Source organism: Orcinus orca, chromosome 8 (genome assembly GCF_937001465.1).
Source record: "Orcinus orca chromosome 8, mOrcOrc1.1, whole genome shotgun sequence".
In the NCBI taxonomy this organism is placed as follows: domain Eukaryota; kingdom Metazoa; phylum Chordata; class Mammalia; order Artiodactyla; family Delphinidae; genus Orcinus; species Orcinus orca.
In genome coordinates this window covers 43,280,154-43,299,970 of record NC_064566.1, presented here as the reverse complement: position 1 = coordinate 43,299,970, position 19,817 = coordinate 43,280,154, and the positions used below count along the sequence as shown (strand labels likewise).

Below are 19,817 nucleotides of genomic sequence, written 5' to 3'. Positions count from 1 at the left end.
TCTTGTTTAAGAAACAATTGAGGGCTTCCCTGGGGGCGCAGTGGTTGAGAGTCCGCCTGCCGATGCAGGGGACACGGGTTCGTGCCCCGGTCTGGGAAGATCCCACGTGCCGCGGAGCGGCTGGGCCTGTGAGCCATAGCTGCTAGGCCTGTGTGTCCAGAGCCTGTGCTCCGCAACGGGAGAGGCCACAATAGTGAGAGGCCCGTGTACCGCAAAAAAAAAAAAAAAAGAAAGAAACAATTGAAGCATCTCCTTTGAGAAGCCCTCCCTGACTTCCACCTCCAGATGGGTTAAGTGATGCTGTTTTGGCTCCCCTAAGGGACTGTGCCGGACTCTGCGTCTGGGTCTTATTCATCCCTTTGACCCCAGACCCAGCACAGTGCCTGGCCCAGGGAAGTTGCTCAGCAATACTGTTCAATGTATACTTAAACAAATGAATGAATGTGTGGAACCAGCTATCCTATGCTTACGTGGATAAAATGCTGTCTTCTTGGAAATGGTCTGTACAGTTTCTTGTGGCCTCTGTCACTCTCTGCTTCCGTTGAACATGTTTATTTTTGTCCATAAGTTAAATTATGCTCTGGGCCTGGAAGATGCAATGGGCATGAGGCTCCCAGTGCATCACCTCGCACGTAGTCAAGACTCAGTAATTATCCGTGGAATTGAATCAAATGGAAGGTTGTACAAAAGGAAGTTACAGTGGAAGTGTCGGGCAGGCAATCACAACACCAGACAGAGAGCTTAAGCATCTCTGATTTACTATAATTTCTTTTAATAGGTTCTCTATACAGAATTGCTGTCAACATGGATTGTTGGTTTAGGAAAAAAAACAACAGGGAGCTGCAATAACTCTTGTGATGCACAGCTACCCACAGCATTTTGCCACTGCTTCCAGGGCAATGGTCATAGATTTCTGCTCTGGGATAGGACTTAGTCATAATGCTGAGGAGGCCTGATGATAAGCAAAAATGCTTCTACCTGAAGGTCTCGGACCCGCTGGCCTTCTCTGCTCCCTCCTTTGCTGCCTCCAGTTCCTTATCCTTCTCTTCTTAAAGCCCAGACCCACCCAAGATTCCTGTCTGGCTGTGACATAGAAGGTGGAGCTGTCATTTGGCTGTGGGACTCTGCTGGAAGGGGGCGCTCCTCGGGACCCAGCGTGGCCGCACTGTGCATTCACTCCAGAAATACGCGTGAAGCACCCATGGTGTGGCACGTGCTGGCCGTGCAGCGGTGGGCAAGGCTTAGTCCTCTTGGCATATTCGAAATAGTGGAGGAGACCGGGGTTCTTCAGATACGCGCACAGATGGGTAATTATAAACCGTGCTAAGTGGGATGGAGAGAAGAGCAGAGATCCGTCCATGGAAGAGTCTGGTGCCGCCTTCTCCATGAAGCCCTCCTTGGTCCCTTCTGGCAGTGCAAGCCTAGCCTGGTCTCCCTCATCGCCTGGAGCCAGGCCTGTGCTGGCCCTCAGCCCATGAAGACTCTGGTGTATGTGACTGCACGCTGCTAGGGCAAGGGTTCGTTCTTCTCTAGAATAGCGTGTGGCATACAGCAGGTGCTCAATCAGTACTCAAGACTGGGAGGAAGGGCATGAGCACATTTTACAGGGCCCCATTCCATCAGATAAAAGAGTCATAGACTTCCCTCAGCACCATGATCATAATGGTGTGACGATGAACTAGTTCCAAAACTTCAGCTCCGTCCCGAAAAGAGGGCATCTCTCCTCCAGAAAGGGTGGAGAGGATGAATAATGAATGGAAACCTTCAGCACATGGCCTGTGTAGCATTTCAGCACAGGGTACATCCTTTCCCCTGCCCCCTAGAAGTTTCCTTGGGATGGCCTCGTGCTCTGATGGAAGCAACCTGCCCAGCAGCAGCACCGGCCTCCTCTCAGGGCAGACCTGAGCCGGGTCAGGGGCAGAGCTCGCTTCCAGCTCAGTCTGAATCTCCAGTGTGGGCATGTCACAGTCGGGACTAAGGGAATGTTTATTTTGAATGGCACTGGTCTAGTGTCATAATAAGAAGAATGGAATTCTGCAGCCCATCCATTCTGGTTTGCTTCTTCCTTGGAGAACAAGAATATGTTCCCCTCCCAGATATGTTGCCAAAAATGTACCCTCTTAACTCCTTCCCAGTCTCCTAAGAATTGTCTCCTAGGGGAAGGGGTGGCAGATCCTGGCCCCCAAATCCCTGGGTGAGCGCGGCAGATGCTTTTGCACTGAACACAGAACCCCCAGTCACCTCCTGTTTCAGCCCAGCCTGGTAGACGGTTTGGTGCACACAGAGGGCTCCCCCCTTAATCTGGCACCTCCACTTTTCTGTCCCAGGGCTCTAGCTTCAGAAGCCCCCTCAGTCCACACCCAGCGTGGCCTGGAAGTGCTGAGAGTAGCACCCAGGGGTCACTTCAGTAATAGGGAAGTCTCCTGGGGACACTGTGTATGGTTCCTCAGCCCCATGGGGGTTGCGGCTCAGTTGCCCACAGGTCACAGGCTCAGTAACGTGTGCCCCCTGTACTGGCTCCTCTATGTCTCTGCATCTCTCTCCTCACCCCTCACTCCTTTCCCTGGGATTTCTTCCCACTTGCAAATGACTTCAAACTAAGACACTGGGGACAGGAGACGGCTAACCGGTAGAATCATCTTCTAGGGAACTTTTCAGGGAAATCTAAACTTTCTGAACTTTAGCTTCCTCATCCATGAAAGAGAGCAAATAGCCTGTGGCCTGACCCTCGTGTCGGGCTGTCATCTGGTTCCCCAGAGACCCCACATTCTGCACTTGCTGGTCCCGGTGCCTGAGCGCCCCTCCCCCTCCCCCCTGCAAAGCTGGCGAATGACTCAACCCTCCAGACTCAGCTGCCTCCCCCCAGGACTGGAAACCACCTAAATGTCCAATAGTTATGGAATGGTTAAGTAAACATTAGTGCGTACCTTCAGCACAGATTGAGAAAGCCAGTTAAAGGGATATTTTTGATGGCATGAGGAAATATAATGAGATTATCTGATACTATAAAAGCAGGCCATAGAACTACCCGGTACTGTGTACCCAATATGTGTGTGTGTGTGTGTGTGTGTGTGTGTACAACATAGAAAAGCTTAAGAAAATATAACATTATCTCTAAGCAGTAGGATTATTTTCTCAGTTTTTTAATATTTTCAAAGTTCTCTTAAATGAGCATGTTTTTCTTTTCTAGCCAGAAATAAGTCAACCTGTTATTTAAAACAAAAACACTCCTCAAATGTCACTTCCCTTTTAATCTGTCCTCATAGAAACTGAGCCTCCATAGAGTGACCAGACAACCTGTAGGGCTCAGCATACACAAGATTATTCCCCATGGAACTTTCTCCTGGTTTTACATGGGAATGTAGAAGTGACCATGTTTTGGACGTTTTCGTATTAAAAAAAAAAAATTGTTACATAAAACTGGGACAACACACAGTGTAGTGTTAAGGATATGAACTCTGGAGCCAGCTGGCCTAGTATCAAATCTGGTTTCCACTTTCTAGCTGTGTGGCCTTGCTCAAGTTACATAACCTCTCTGGGCCCCTCATCTGTAAAATGGGGATAATCATAGTACCTGCTCACTGGATTGTTGGGAAGATTAAATGAGTTGATATATGTTTTTTAAAAAAGGTGCCACGTCTACATGCGTGGTACAAAGGAAGTGCAGCACAAGTATGTGTTCTCTCACAGACATCATCATCATCGTCCATTCAAGAGAGAGTTTCCCCCAACAGTGCTCCTTCAGGATAAACCACTGATTGACCTTCAGACAGATCCAGGATTAGCCCACCAGTGAACTGATCCAAACCAGACACAGCAATGCCATGGTCGCTCACTGGCCACACCCCTACCCAGAGCCCTTGTTTCAACGGAGGCCACTTGGGAATTCCAGCGGACTGGTACTTGATGTGGCACTTACTAAGCAGCATTGGGCCACTGCAAAAATAAAGGACTGGCTTCTTCAGGATTAATAAATAAGAAGGATATAGATATGAAGGTCAAAGAGCCACAGAGAATGAAATGAAGAAACTTGACGCCAGTGATACACAGAGATAAAAGCAAGTGAGGGGCAGAGGCTGCCCTGGGTGCCTGGAGCCCTACTGGCCTTCCCATGGCCTCTGCATATCCCATGTGTTCCTCTGTTGCTCCCTCCAACTTAGAAGGATGCTCTGCTCTCAGGACTTGGTTCAGGACTGCATGGAGGACCTTATCATATTGCATTGCAGTTTGTGTGTACATCTTCCCCCTCCTCCCCCAACTAAAGCATCCTCTGAGCACTTACTGAGTGTGTAGCAGGTGCCTGGCACTGTACTGGTCTCTCATGGCCACCACAGGTAGCTGCTCTTCAGGGATCTACCGACCCCAGAAGGGAAATACTTGTTTGTCATTGTATTCACAACTCCTGGCCCAGCCCCTGGCACCAGAGATGCCCACACATGCTTATGAATGAAAGAGATAAGCAGTGCCAGTTCCACCCTAGCTGTCCTGGGTCGCTCATTGTACCCACACTTCACATGTAATTAGCCAACATACCAGGTCAATGTCTATAGTCTCCCCAAGGCTGTCACCAGTGCTTAGGGCACATGGATGCACACAGATGCACATGCGTGCACAACAGCTTGGTGTTTTCTATTATAAACTCCCAGGATGGCATACCCACACCACTTTCTGCTGAAGTAAGAGCAGACCTTTAAAATCAAGAAAATGGTTCTGGTTCTAGATCTAAAGAGATAATGGACATGGCTTGGCAAAAGAGAAAGAATGGTGATGTATTTGATGCTGGGCCCTCTGTGCCTGTGCACTGTTTTAAATTCCCATGACTTACTTGAGACCTCACCAGTGTTTCAATTCAGACAGTTTCAACTCCCCAGAGCTAGCCAGTAGTCCATCCATCTCCCTCCGTGCTTACTTGTAATTGGAGGACAACTGAATCATGTGGTTGGCTGAACAATGAATTAATGTCCAGGGGCCATTTGCCTGGCAGCCTTCCAACTCTGCAGAGATTATAAAACTGACCAAAACCAAGACGCTGGTGGAAACTTTAAGACTCAGGACTCTAGATCCCCCTGTCAGCTCCCATCGCAACACCAGCCTCTAAGTTCCCTTTTCTGGCTGTACTCCAAGGCCTGGATGTCAGACTCTGGTGACTAAGAGCTGTGTCAAGTAGAGGGGAGCGTGGGGAGACCCTGACAGTCTGCTGAGGCCACTACGAGCTGGCTCCCATGTTGACCTGATGCTTTATGTTAAGGCTGCTGAAATAAGTATCCTTTTAGTTAAAAGCAGTAAAACTCCTCTGGTTTAAGGGCTGGGATGGTGGGGGTTGGGATTTTGCATTTCCTTTTGACAATCTCACCTAGAAGAAACGTGAACCCACATGTGGTAGGCAGGGGTGAGTATTGAGAACAGAACCCCTTAACCAAGGGTCCCTTAACTAAGAAACCTGTTATAAGCAGGATAATGGCCTCCCAAAGAAATCCATATCCCAATCCCTGGAATCTGTGAATATGTTAGCTTACATGGCAAAGGGAAATGAAGGTTGCAGGTAGAATTATGGCTGTTCATCATAGAATTATGGCTGCTCATCAGCTGACTCTAAAATAGGGAGGTTGTCCTGGATTATCCAAGTGGCCCAGTGTAGTCATAGTGTACTTAAAAGTGGAAGAGAAAGGCAGAAGAAGAGGTCAGAGTAGTGCAATGTGAAAAGGATTTTCACCCCCCATTGCTGGCTTTGAAGATGGAGGAAGGGGGCCACAAGCCAAGGAATGCAGGTGGCCTCCAGAAGCCAGAAAAGGCAAGAAAATGGATTCTCCCCCAGAGCCTCCAGAAAAGAACATGCCCTGCCAATGCCTTGATTTTAGCCCAGTGAGACCCATGTGGGACTTCTAACCTGCCAAACCATCAGCATAATAAATCTGTGTTGTTTTCAGCCACCAAGTGTGTGGTGATTTGTTACTACAGCAATAGAAAACTAATACCAAAGCCCATGATGTAAAGGCCCCATCAGGGACAATGGATAGATAGAGTTTCCAGAGCAGTTCCGGAGAAAGCATTAAAGACACCTTCAGTGACGGTTATGCTCGCGGGACAGACCTCTTCTTGGGAAAAGCAGAAATGACCTTGCCCAGCACCCTTAAGTTATGAGGAAGCTCTGTCTTCTCATCTCAGCCCTGGAAACAAAGCAAAAAACCAGGCACTTTCTTCCTGGAAACAAGTTCTCACTTGGGAATGAGTACAGCTTGCACTGTAGGGCTTTGAAATGGTCTTTGTGCTTTGCCTCCCGTGCAGATGCTTCTGTAGGGCTCAGCTAATGTTGGATAAATTACCACTCTCTCCTTGGTGATGGGAAGAAACATATGTCTCTTAAAATCATGGATTTCCCCCCAGTGAACACTCTATGTGGTTGGAAAAATAGCAAATTCGGGTTGATTTTTTTAATAGACTGTTTTTATAATACTTTTGGATTTACAGGAAAAATGCAAAGGTAGTACAGAGAGTTCCCATATGCCTATGCCCAGTTTCCCCTCTTATTAACATCTTACATTAGTATGGTACATTTATTATAATTCATGAACCTATATTGATATATTATTCTTAACTAAAGTCCATAGTTTATTCAGATTTCTTCAGTTTTTACCTAATGTCCTTTTTCTGTTCCAGGATCCCATGCAGGATACCATTATCACCCTTAGCCATCACATCTTCTTAGGCTCTTCTTGGCTGTTACATTTTCTCAGACTTTCCTTGTTTTTAATGACCTTTTCACAAAATTTAACTCAAAATGATCACAGACCTAAGTATAGAACATAATGTATAAAATTTACAGAAGAAAACATAGCAAATCTATGTGATTTAGGGGTTTGGCAATGAGTTTTTACATATGACAGCAAAAGGACAATCCAGGAAAGAAAAGTTGATGTTGGACCTCATTAAAATTTCTACTCTGTGAAAGATATTGTTAAGAAAATGAAAAGTGTGTGGTCTGTATCTAGATTAACTTTTGCAGATGGACGTCCAGTTCTAGCACCATTTGTTAGTACAACTATCCTTTCTGCATTGAATTGCCTTTGCTCCTTTGTCAAAGATCAGTTGACTGTATTTGTGTGGGTTTGTTTCTGGGTTCTTTATTCTGTTCCATTGATCTATGTGTCTACTCTTTTGCCAGTATCATGCTGTCTTGATTACTGTAGCATCATGGTAAGTCTTGAAGTCTGGTAGTGTCAGTCCTCCAACTTTGTTCTTCTTTAATATTGTGTTGTCCACTCTGGGTCTTTGCCTTTCTGTGTAAACTTTAGAATCGGTTTGTCGATATCCACAAAACAGCTTGCTGTGACTCTGACTAGGATTACCTTGAATCTATAGGTGAACTTGGAAAGAATTGACATCTTAATACTATGTCTTATAATCCATGAACACTGACTATCTCTCCATTTATCTAGATCTTCTTTGATTTCTTTCATCAGAGTTTTGTAATTTTCTGTATATCAACCCTGTGTACATTCTGTTAGATTTATATCTTAGTGTTGCTTTTTTGGGTGCTACTATAAATGATATTGTGTTTTTAATTTCTAATTTTAATCAGTTATTGCCAGTGTATAGGAAAATAATTGACTTGTGTATATTAACCTTCTATCCTGCCACCTTGTCATAATTACTAACTGGTTCTAAGAGTATGGATTTTTTCTGTTTCATTTTGTTTTGGTCAATTCTTTGGGATTTTCTACATAGTTAATCATGGTATCTGCAAACAAAGATGGTTTTATTTCTTCCTTCCCAATTTGTATACCTTTTATTTCCGTCTCCTGTATTATTGTAGTAGCTAGAATTTTTAGTATGATTTTTTTGTTATGTTTTGTTTTTGTTTTTGTTTTTTTGCGGTACGCGGGCCTCTCACTGTTGTGGCCTCTCCCGTTGAGGAGCACAGGCTCCGGACACGCAGGCTCAGCGGCCATGGCTCACGGGCCCAGCCGCTCCACGGCATGTGGGATCTTCCCGGACCGGGGCACGAACCTGTGTCCCCTGCATCGGCAGGCGGACTCTCAACCACTGCGCCACCAGAGAAGCCCTTTAGTATGATTTTGAATAGGTGTGGTGAGAAGAGACATCTTTGCCTTGTTCCCAATCTTAGGGTATAAGTACTCCAGTTTCTCACCATTAAGTATGTTAGCTATAGTTTTTTGGTAGATGTTCTTTCAGGTTGATTTTTCATATAGAGAAAAATTGTTGGGATTTGCCGACCAGACAGTGTAGTTGTCTCTAGCTGCAAGAACTTCTGGGGGGTGGCCCTGGAGCCATTTAGAAATCAAGGGAGCTTGAGTATCTTTTACGAGGGCCAGAAATTAATCATTGGAGTCCTGATAAGGATCTAGAGCAGACTACGTATCTCACTGGGGCCCACTTGCACTGAAAGAGAAAACATCTTGCTTATCTTCTTGCCCTCCCTCAGTATGTTGTTTGGGGTTTTCATCCGTAGACACGGGGAGCATGGTCCAGGGCATGCTGGGGAACAGATGAATTCACAGCCCTTGACACTCTGGACCTCACCTAATTATTTGCCCCTTGTTCTTCCCCGCATTTCCCCTGTGTGCGCCCTGCATTCCTGGTGCTCAGACATAATCACGACTCTCTCAACACCTGCCCTGTTGGTCCACACTTTGCTGTTTATACACAAGATGTGCTTTTTGTGGGGCACCTGTGTTGGGTGAAAATTTAAGTTTTTCAAAGTCCAGCTCACCTGTCCCCCTTTCTGGGAATCCTTCCCAGTCTTCCACATCCAAAGTTATCCTTGTTCCCCCCGAGCTCCCACAGCCCTCTAAGTTACATGTCTCTCACCCCTGAGTGCAACATACTGCCCATTGTGTTTTTCTGTGCCTACCTCTCCCACCACCTGTGAACAGATTGAGGCAAACTCGTGTCAGATCCCCAAACCCTTATCCCCAGTGCTGACACAAGGTCTGCTTCAGAGGAGGTGCCTGGTAATGTTTATTGGTTGAAGGAATGAAATTACTGGCCTTCCATAAATAGACCCTTTTGTACTCTTAGAAACCTCTCTCCATTCTTCTCACCATACTTGTTTTCTGCCTGGTGTTCACTGAGCACCTGTATATATATTCTGGAGTGTAAGAGATGCCTGCAGCTATTCTGTTTCTCATGGAAAAAAAGGAAAGGGAAATTACTATTCATCGTATCCATCAACTTTATAATCCTGGTGTTCCATGTACTAGTTAGGTACCTAGAGGCACAGGAGGCAGAGTGTATACTGGAACAAAATGAGGGTTCTTTCAGCAGAGAAAAAACAAAATCAATATTGGAGAGGAAATCAATAGTGTCAGCTATACCCTTGGGGTTTTTTTCTTTGTTTGTTTGTTTTTTGTTTTCGTGGTTTTTTTTTTTTTGATGTGGACCATTTTTAAGGTCTTTATTGAATTTGTTACAATATTGTTTCTGGTTTTATGTTTTGTTTTTTTTATGTTTCGGTTTTTTGGCCGCAAGGCCTGTGGGATCTTAGCTCCCCGACCAGGGATCAAACCCACACCCCCTGCATTGGAAGACAAAGTCTTAACCACTGGACTGCCAGGGAAGTCCCTATACTCTTGTTTTATACAGAATTGTTTTAATACCGAACTTCAGAGAGGTTAAGTCACTAACATAAGGTCCCATGGCTGATAAAAATAGCAGTAGGATTCAAATCTAGCTCTTTCAGACTCCAAAGCCCATCCGTGTACTTTTTCTGCTGCACAGCTGGGTGCGGAGTCAGACTGTGTTTCCCAGAAAAGCCATGCCCCCTCTCTCATGGTGAGCACTTCAGGAGTTGAGGCAATCGCCCTGCTCTCCCAAGCCCGGCCTTCAGCTGGGCATTTAATCTGTTTATTAAGTTATGACTAATGGCGCCACGAGACACTGAGGGCTGCACATTCAGACCTAGTTTTAGATTGTTAGAGGAGGTTCGAGGGATAAACATCATATTCATATTCTATGCCGAGGAAATTCAATTGCAGCCTTTCTCTTTCAGAGCACAAGGATGGCGAGGGGCTTCTGCTGGGTCCTGCTTTGGTTTAATAGAAATGAAACCTCCGAAGCACGCGGGCTGTTTTGGGAATGTGGCACTAATGCAGCCCCATGGGGCGGGGCCAGGCCTGAACCGGGCAGTTTGCATATTCACTTTTACAAACAGTTGGCTCCGATTCAGCAGTTAATGGGATGGGAATGATGTTCCTGTACCAAATCATTTCCTGAAAAAAAAAAAAAAACATTTCCAATTGCAAACATATCTCAGCCTTTCTTCTCGGGTTTGTTTTGTCTCTGTGAGTGAATTAAAGAGGCAGGGCAGAGGGGAGTGTTTCTGACTGGGAATTTTTCATCTGAAAACATTTTTAACAATGATCTACACAGAAAAAGAGATCCCGTGCAGACCCACCTTTATATCTGGCTGCAAATATTGCATTTCTAGTCACATGTTAGAGGTGTAAATATCTCTATATTCACACATTGGCTCTGGCTGTACAACAGTCTTGGGACAGAGGCAGCTTTTGTCTCTTTACAAAATGTATGCTGGAGGGCTTCCCCGGTGGCGCAGTGGTTGAGAGTCCGCCTGCCGATGCAGGGGATGCGGGTTCGTACTCCGGTCCGGGAAGATCCCGCATGCCGCGGAGCGGCTGGGCCCGTGAGCCATGGCCGCTGAGCCTGCGCGTCCGGAGCCTGTGCTCCGCAACGGGAGAGGCCGCGACAGTGAGAGGCCCGCCTACCACAGAAAAAAAAAAAAAAATGTATGCTGGAAATGCTGCCTTAGAAATGTGCCCACACACGCACACACAGGGTCAGGCCCAAATATAATTTTTTCCCCGAAGGACAGGCTGAAATCCTTCTTTACATCCTATACACTGCTTTGCTAAATTGTGCTTTGGCTTACAACCTGTGCAGTGGAAGGGTGGTCTTAACAGTTTTTTTCATTTATTCAACAAATGGTTCTTGAGTCCTTACCATTTTAAGTAATAATAGCAAATAATTGCATAGCTCTTACCAGGTACCAGACGCTCTTCTAAGTGCTTTACATATATTAACTCATTTAATCTTCTCAACAACCCTAGGAGGTAGGCAATATTATTATCATCCCCATTTGCAGATAAGGAAACTGAGGTATAAGAGGTTGATGAACTTGCCCAAGGTCACATAGCTAGTAAGTGATAGAGCCTGGATTTGACTCTAGGCAGTCTGGCTCCTCTTCGGAGACTCATAACAAACAAAAGAGAAAAAGTGCCAGTCTTCCCACAGCTTACATTCTGTTAAGGGGGGGATAGCTAACAAACGTAGAAATGATAGTTATTTCAGATCATGATGAGTGCTGTGGAGAAAATACAATACAAGAGGGAGGCAGGGGGCTAATCAGAGGGTCCTGTAGGTCTTAGGAAGGAGTTGGGGTTTTATTCTGAGTATGATGGGAAGCCACAGGAAGGCTTAAAGCTGGAGAAAGCTGTTTACATCTTTATAGATCATTCTGATTGTGCTATAGGAAGTAGACGGGGGCGGGGACAGTGCATCAGAAAGCAGTGGGCTGGTTAGAAGGTGGTTCTGGTTATTTAGGTGAAAGATAATGGGGACCTGCACCAGGACGATGGTGGGGAGGCTGGTGAGAAGTGGTTGGAATAGGGTCTAGGGTCCTGTTTTGGAGGTGGAGCCCACAAAACTTGCCGACGTATTGGCTGCAAACGGTGAGGAAAAGAAGTGAAGGGTGATTCCTCAGATTCTGGCTTGAACCCTTATGCAAATGGTAGTGCTGTTTACGGAGGAGGATAAGAGTAGGGGATGAACAGGTCTTGATATAGTGTTGCTGTGGTGGGGGTGAGGGTGCTGAAAATCACGGGTTCTGTTTTGGACATGTAAATCTGAGATCTCCACCCATAGACATAAGAGGAGACATTGAGTCTAGAGCTCAGGGTCGGGCCTAGGCTGGAGATTCTGTTTGCTTTTGTTTGTTTGTTTCTTGGTCTTGTTTTAATAACGGCTTGACTTCTGTTTTCACAACCCAGTGATGCTGGGTAAAATAAAACCAATAGAGAATAAATTAGGGCAAAGCCTGGTTGTTTTTGTACATGAAAAATATCAGGAAGATGCTTCATTTTTATCCTATCCCTGATTCTGTTGCCTTGAATTCAGCTTTAGATAATTACATCTTATTAATTTAAAAAATATATGATAAAGCATACATCAGGCTGGAGATTTAAACACGGGCATCATCAGCATTTGGGTCTATGGGATTACCTAGGACAGCGCCGTCCAACTGAATCTCCCGTGAGGAAGTCTACATTCTCACCGTCCAGTGTGGTACCACTTGCCCCATGTGGGCCATCGAGTGCTTGAAATGTGACAGGCGCAACTAAGAAACGGAATTTTTAATTCATTTAAACGTCAGTAGCCACGTGTGGTTAATGGCTACTGTATTGGACAGCACAGACCTGGCCGGGGGTGGTGACGGGGGGCGGACACGGGAAGGAGCCATAGATGGCAGCAAGAGCTAGTCTCTTCAATGGCCAGTAAACCCAGTCTCACACCCACACTGAAACGTGACTTTATTTCCACTGCCCGTTGCTTGTGTCGCAGTCCTTGTTAAGTAGTGGAAATCTGGCTTCTTTGTAAGAAACAGCCTGGAAAAGAAAGCAAACTGCTAGTCCTAGGAGGAGCGCTAGGAGACATTATAGAGTCTAACAGGAAGCAGTTGTTCTTCTCTGGAAAGCACGTGCAATCCTATACCTGTAGAATCACTTAAGCCTTGAAGGTGTCACTTACACTTTTCAGTTATGTTTTATGGGGGTGGGGGGAATTATATAGAGCGGTGGGTGCCTGTGGATTTGGAGATTCAAGATGGTCACTGGCTGATATCCCATATGAATGTCAAGATCCCACAGCAACGGGACTAAATACCAGCTTCATAATGCGAGTTGTGTCCTTTAGGGCAGAGTGGGTTTCACTCCCTTTCTTAGGCAATCTCGTTCCCTGTCCAGCTGCAACAATCAGTGAGTTTGCTAATATGAAAGAACTCTTTGTAAGCAACTGCCTTGTGCTTAAGAGTTCTTGCAAGTATATGCCGGCGATCCGTGAGGCCATAGTCAATAAACATAAATAAAATGGAAAGATGGGACATTGCTTTTACTAAAGGTTGATCGCAGCTGCCGTATCAGCTCTTTGAGAACCCTTTGGTGATCAATGCTTTCAGAGAAAATGGTCATTCTGTGCTTAATTGGTGCAAAGTAATTACTCAAACTGGAATTGAGTAGAGGTGAGGGGATTTGAGCCGCTGCTTTTAGGAGAGGTAAAAATCCAAGGTAAGTGCTCAGCAAGGGTCCATCACACAACTGGTTTTGTGGTAGGGATTTTTATCTTTTACTAAGGCTTCATGTGAGGGTTCAGTGCATGGAGGGAGCAGGCTGGAAGTCTTTAGTGGTCATGGACCTCTTGTTATTTTTCTTGAGAACAGTGGAATCATAGATTTCTAAGATTTGGGAAGTAAGAAAGAACTTACTGGTCATCCTGTCCAGGTCTTCATGTTCAGCTGAGGGAACGGGCCTGGAGAGGTGAGGTGCCTGGCCACAGGGCCCATGATTCCTTACAGCTGAAGGGACAGGTCCAGAGCCCAGGGAGAGGCCAGAATGAGGTACTCTTAAGCAGCAGCTGGGGCCAGGTGAAGGAGGGAGGCGGGATAATCAGAAAAATACTCAGGGAAGCAGAATCGGGAGAGAAGTCAGAGGAGGGTTGAACGGAGGATGGAAATGATCTACAACATAAACGTAGCCTCAACGTGGGGACCTCGTTCATCCAGTCAACAAAGAGTTGTCAGGTGCACCTGCACCAGATGGCAAGCCCTGGAAGGAGGGACAGGCAGGAGGCAACGGCAGAGACTTAAGGAAAACTGCAGTGCCCACCTCCCTTCTGTTTATCCCGAGATCATTTCTGAAAGGAGGCAGATTTCTGTGCCCTATTTCTCCAGGAAAGCAAGTGAGGTGACGGTCAGAAGAGGTGAGATGAAGGGGACGGTTTGGTCCTTTTAGCAAGGAGAGGCAGGAATCGGATGCAGGCTGAGTCACAGCTATAGGCTCACCTTGGTGCTTTTATTTCTCGATCCACATTGATACGGAACATGACTGTTTCGAGCCCCACCCCTTGTTGTCTGTGGGCTACAGTGTGACTCTGTGCTTCCTTCTTGCAGTGTCAGAGCTTCAGGAGGAGGGCATGAACGCCATCAACCTGCCCCTCAGCCCCATCCCCTTCGAGCTGGACCCTGAGGACACAATGCTGGGTAACGGGGTCTCTTGTTCTCTGGGTTAGCCTACTGCCTTCAGGTGGGACCACCCCGCTGACTGTCTTTTCTTTTTAAAGAGGAGAACGAAGTGCGAACAATGGTGGATCCCAACTCACGCAGCGACCCCAAACTTCAAGAACTGATAAAGGTAAGAGGAAGTTAGAAGGGGCTTCAGGTGCCTCCCAGACTCAACAGGTGTTTCTAGACCACCCACCCTGTGCAGGCACCACATGAGCCACTGCAGAGAGAATAGAAAGGCATGGCAGTCCCTGCCCACAGGCAGCTCGTGGTCCAGTAGGTGGACTTCTACAAGGTAACAGAAGTGGGACATGACAAGTGCCCAACGAATGGTGTTGACCGTAAGCACTGGAGAAGTTAGCTCAAATCAGTTCCCATTTGCCAGGATCCTAGAGCTCACACAGTCCTTTCACCACTCTTCTCAAGGTCCCTCAGAAGCACCCTGTGAAGTAAGATCTAGTATCATCCCCATTTTACATATGAGGAAACTGAGACTCAGAAAAGCCAGATGGTTTGTTTATGGTCGCAGCTGAGTGGAGGAGATGAGGTTCAAACAGAAATGAATGAGATGAAATGAAATACTGTGCGTAATGTACTTGGCACAGTGGCTGACAAATGGTCACCCTCAAAAAATGTTCATTTCATCCCCCTTCTGATTCCTCGTCCCGTGTCTGTCTTCTTCAGCTTCTTCAAGCTGCACTTAGAACAAAACGGCACTGGGTGCCAGTGATTCGTTCATAATGCAGATCTGAATATATCATTTTCCTGTTCAAAACCTGTATGTAGTTTCCTAAGAAGTGCACATTGAAGCCCACAGTCCTGGGGGTGGTGTTTGAAGCCTCCATGTCTAGCTGCCTCTTTAACCTCAGATCATCCCTGCCTGACAACACAAGGACACCAGATCTGTTCGGCTTGACTCCCCGTACACACCTGCTCACCGTGCTTGCTTCGGCACTGCCACCACCAGGCCTTCGGTCATGCAGCCCCTGCCCCCAGGGGCTCTACCTGCTCTTCACCTGAAGCCAAAGTTGGGTCACGTCCTCCAGGAAGCTTTCTCTAAACCCCAGGGCTGTCGCTCAGCCCCTCTGTGTGCTGGTTCACGCATTTAGTTCTGTCACTGTAGTCACCACATGGCGTTACAACTACTCATGTACTTCTCTGTCTCCTTCACTAAATGGTGAGCTGCTTGGGGTTAAAGATTGTCTCTTTTTTTCATCATGGTACTCCCAGGATCCAGCACAGAGTATGACATACAGCGGGTATTAATAAATGCTGGGTGGATAGATGTTGGATGGATGGTTGAGGGAGAGAGGGAGGGAGTGGGAAGGAAGGTAGGGGAAGGGGAAGAGAGGGGAGGGAAGGAGGGAGGAAGGGAAAAAGGAAGCTCCTGCCTTAGGACGGTAGAACAATGTGCTCTGAAGGCACAGGGCTACAGCCAGGGATGGAAACCTAGCCCAGCTCCCACCTGTGTTGTAAAGGCAACTACTTCTGCCAAGTCAAAGAAGTCAAACACAAAAGATGATGTTCCTTATAGGTGAAATGGTCGAAAAGGCAAAACGGTAGTGGTTGTCTGCGGCCTGTGATCAGGCGAGGGGACGGAGCACAAAGAAACCAAAGGAACCTTCTTAGGGCTAGGGAACTGTTCTGTGTCTTGATTGTGGTGGTGGTTACACAACCGTGTACAGTGACCAAAACTCATCAAACTGTGTACTTAAAATTAATTTTATTTTATATAAATAATATCTTCATAAGCAAAACAAGAGGTTAAAATTAAAAAGGCAATGGCCTTGTGCAAACTTCAGTTTCCTTACCTGATGCTACCTGCCCCTCGGGTGTTGTGTGGATTAATTGGGTGAGACATCACCTGGAATGCCTCTGCTGGATGCCTGGTGCACGGAGGACTCTCAGGGAATGACGAGGGCTAAGTTACAGACAAGGCAGGAGACTGCACAGCCCCACTGAGAGGGAGCCTGGTGCAGGGAGGAGAACATGTGCTTTGGAGTGAGGTGGACAAGAGTCCGATTCCTGTCTCCGCTCACGGTTAGCTCTGTCCTTGGGCAGATATGTTTACTTCTGTGTTTGATTTCCCCTCCTGAACACAGTAACCACCTGGCCAGATGTCACAACGGGAGAGTGCTTTATTTATGAATAAAATCTGCCCTTACTGACCGTTCGGTCCTTGCCGCATGTAATTTTTTTTTTTTTTTTTGGCTACTCTGCACGGCATGCGGGATCTTAGTTCCCTGAGCAGGGATCGAACCCATGCCCCCTGCAGTGGAAGTGCAGAGTCCTAACCACTGGACCACGAGGGAATTCCTGTAATTCTTTTCTACCACTTAGTGTGGGAGGTGTCTTCAACCTCAGTTATAGAGGTGGGGAATCCGAGGCTCAGAGCAGATAACTAGCTTGCCTTAGATTCATAGGTCACAGAGGTACACACGCAGAGGTCCATGGATGACAGAGGTACACACACACACACACACACACACACACACACACACACACACACACACACACACACACAGACGTCCATAGATCCCAGAGATGCGCAAATTAATTAGTAGGTAAAGTGGGGTTTTCAACCTCAGTTTGCATAACTCGAAAGCCCATACTCTTGCCGGTACAAAACCACACAGCCAAGCACTGTGCAAACGTTGCTTGCCATTCGGGGAAGGAATGGTAGCGGCCAGAGGTATTAGCAGAGACACTGGTACCATCAGCACTAGAAGAGCTCATACCTGAAAGTTAACAGGGCCGCTGCGGCTCCCACTTACAGCTACTTGTCCACATACTGGGCCATTTGGATAGTTTTGTTCCTTTCAAAATCTGAAGTTCATTTAAATTTTAACTGTCCAGGATGAGAAAGCTGTTCTATAAGAAAATACCCCATGACTCTTCTCTTATTCTCTCTCTCTCTGTGTAGGTATTAATTGACTGGATTAATGATGTTTTGGTTGGAGAAAGAATCATTGTGAAAGACCTGGCTGAAGATTTATACGATGGCCAAGTCCTGCAGAAGCTTTTTGGTAAGAGGAGAGTTGAATATTGCAGTGGATGTCTTTAATCTCCTAGTTTAGAGTTGTTCTCCGTTCACAGCAGTCCACCTGGAATGGAGTAGGAATGGGTCCTGTGTGGGATAACAGATCAGTTAGATGTCCTCTTGGAATGTTTTACATGAATGCATTGCACAGGGAGTCTTTGTGACCAGATGGGGCTACTCCCCCTCACAGACGAGAGTCATCAGCATGGAAGGACTCCGCTGTACACTGGAATACATGCCTCGCCCTCTCCAGAAAATTGTGCTTCTGTGACCTCTGTAGGTCTATTTACATGTGTGTGGAGATGCATGTATGTTTTCGTGTACCTCTCTCCTATGGACCTGTGTGTTTGTGTGTGTATGTGTACCTCTGTGATCTCTGGCCCTGTGTGTCTGTGTGTGTGTGCGCACGTGTGCGTGTGTGTTCCTCTGCGTATCTCTCTCTAGGTTGGTGCAAGTATGCGGAAGTATGTGCTTTATGATGCTTGGCCCCTGTGTGTCTCCAGGTAACTTGCATCTGGAAGGGTATGTGTCCCTGTATCCATTCATACCTGTCGTGTGAAAGCGTGGAGGAGGCGGGGACGGGAGACTTCAGGGTGAGGTTGGTGATGAAAGGACAGATTCAACTTGACTAGATTTGGACTTCCCCTCTCTGCACCCCACTTTCTCTCATCCTAACCACTGCCCCAAGTTCTAGACTTTCATTCTTAGCTGCCCACTCCACTCGGCACCTCCACCTGCGTGCACCTCAGCTGAGCTCATCCACTTTCCTGAAGATGTTCCTGCCCCTCCGAGTGACTAGAACCCCGTCCCCTCTTCCTTGCCCCCCCATGGCTGTGGGGCGGGGCGGGGGGGTCTCCAAGGCCCGTTTCTTACTCAGAATTCTCTCCCGCATTCCTCCTCCCTGCAGTTTTCACTTGTCTGAACTGTTGAAACAATTTCCCAACTCACCTCTTTGCTTCCCATCTCACCTCCTCCAACCCGTTCCCCACACAGCTAGCTGAGGAATCTTTTTTAATTGCAGGTCTCATCTTGCCAGTACTCACTCTCCCATACCTGTGGGACAAAGTCCAGGCCTATTAGTACAACATTCAAAACATTTCATCCTCCGATCCCCAGCTGTCTTGTCAGCCTCACCTCTGACCACTCACACACGTGGCTCATGCCATGGAAAGTGCTTAGAGTAGCACCTGATGCCCAGTCAGTGCCCAGTCAGTGTCTTTCGTCATTTCATTGCTGGTTTTGTTACGTTTATGAACACCATCACCACGTTATGACATGCGTCGGGCATATTCACGCCTCTCTACTTTTGCACTTGCTGTTCCTTCTGCCTCTAGGGTCTTTCTTCCTCCTTTATCCACCGAGGCAAACCATTATTGCTCATCTTTCCAATCTCTACAGTCAACTGAGCGCGCCTCCCTCTAATACCCCTCACAACCCAGTCACATCTGGAAGGGACAGTCATGCTGTCGTCTGTGTTCCCTCAGAAATAGATACACACACATGTATACATAACAGGCAGGTCTTTATTACATGGACACACACGCGGGTACATAACATACGTGCCTTTATTATATAGATAGACATATACATAATATACGTGCCTTTGTTATATAGATACACAGACGTATACATAACATAATGCTTTATTATATAGACACACACAGACATGTATACATAATATACATGGCTTTATTATTATAGGATATTCCATGTTGTTTGTAGCTGTTTATGTAAGTGTATGTGGGCTTCTCAAGGAAAGGAACCTTTTCGCATTTATTTATCCAGTCTTCTCCAGTACTAACATGTTGCCCAGCACTTAATCAATGTATATTGAATGAATGAATGAATAATATAAAATCTAGTAATTTCTAGGAAGTTAAGCCGATTCAGTACTCAAACGTCAATATTAATGAGCGTTCATATCTAAAGGCTTGTAAACGCAACTGAACACGGAGAGGAATGAAACATCTTTGGCACATGCGGATGTGAAAAAGCCGTGAGCCTCACTGAGCATCTCTCCTAGTGACTGTAGCTTTTAACCCCGCCAGCAAATTTCTAGTTGGGATCTGAAACTGTCTGGAAGTGTTCTACGCTGGGCTTTGAAAGCAGGGGTGGAACATGGCTGTGCAGTGATGGAACGTGGTCATGAGCAATCTCACCTCCGGGAATGGTTACAAAACTGTCCAGCATCATCTGTGCCGCCCCAAGTCAGGCATCAAGTACAGTCAGGTTAGATCATCTCAGATCTCAATGTTCATGTTGAAAATGCGATTCACAGCGGAGGTGATGCCTCTTTTGTCAACTTAAGTGTAGAACCGTTGTAGGTCTAAGGCTAGCTGTACACTCTCAAAAGCTACAGGCAGAGTACCCAGTGGAGAGAACTAGTTTGCGGTTGAAAATATGTGTCAGGAGCTCCTGGGAGGAATCAGTCTGGAGACGGGGTTTTGGGTGACCCCTCTGACCTCGAGT

The 19,817-nt window shown here is 46.5% G+C and overlaps 1 protein-coding gene across 1 annotated transcript in view; it reads left to right on the top strand.

Moving 5' to 3' along the window:
- Positions 1 to 19,817, top strand: part of PARVA (parvin alpha) — a 181,040-nt gene that overhangs the window by 86,678 nt on the left and 74,545 nt on the right. Inside the window, exons 3-5 of the mRNA XM_004279175.3 lie at positions 14,198 to 14,287; positions 14,368 to 14,438; positions 17,232 to 17,334. Of these exons, the coding sequence (XP_004279223.2) occupies positions 14,198 to 14,287; positions 14,368 to 14,438; positions 17,232 to 17,334 (264 nt within the window). The remainder of the gene's footprint in view (positions 1 to 14,197; positions 14,288 to 14,367; positions 14,439 to 17,231; positions 17,335 to 19,817) is intronic.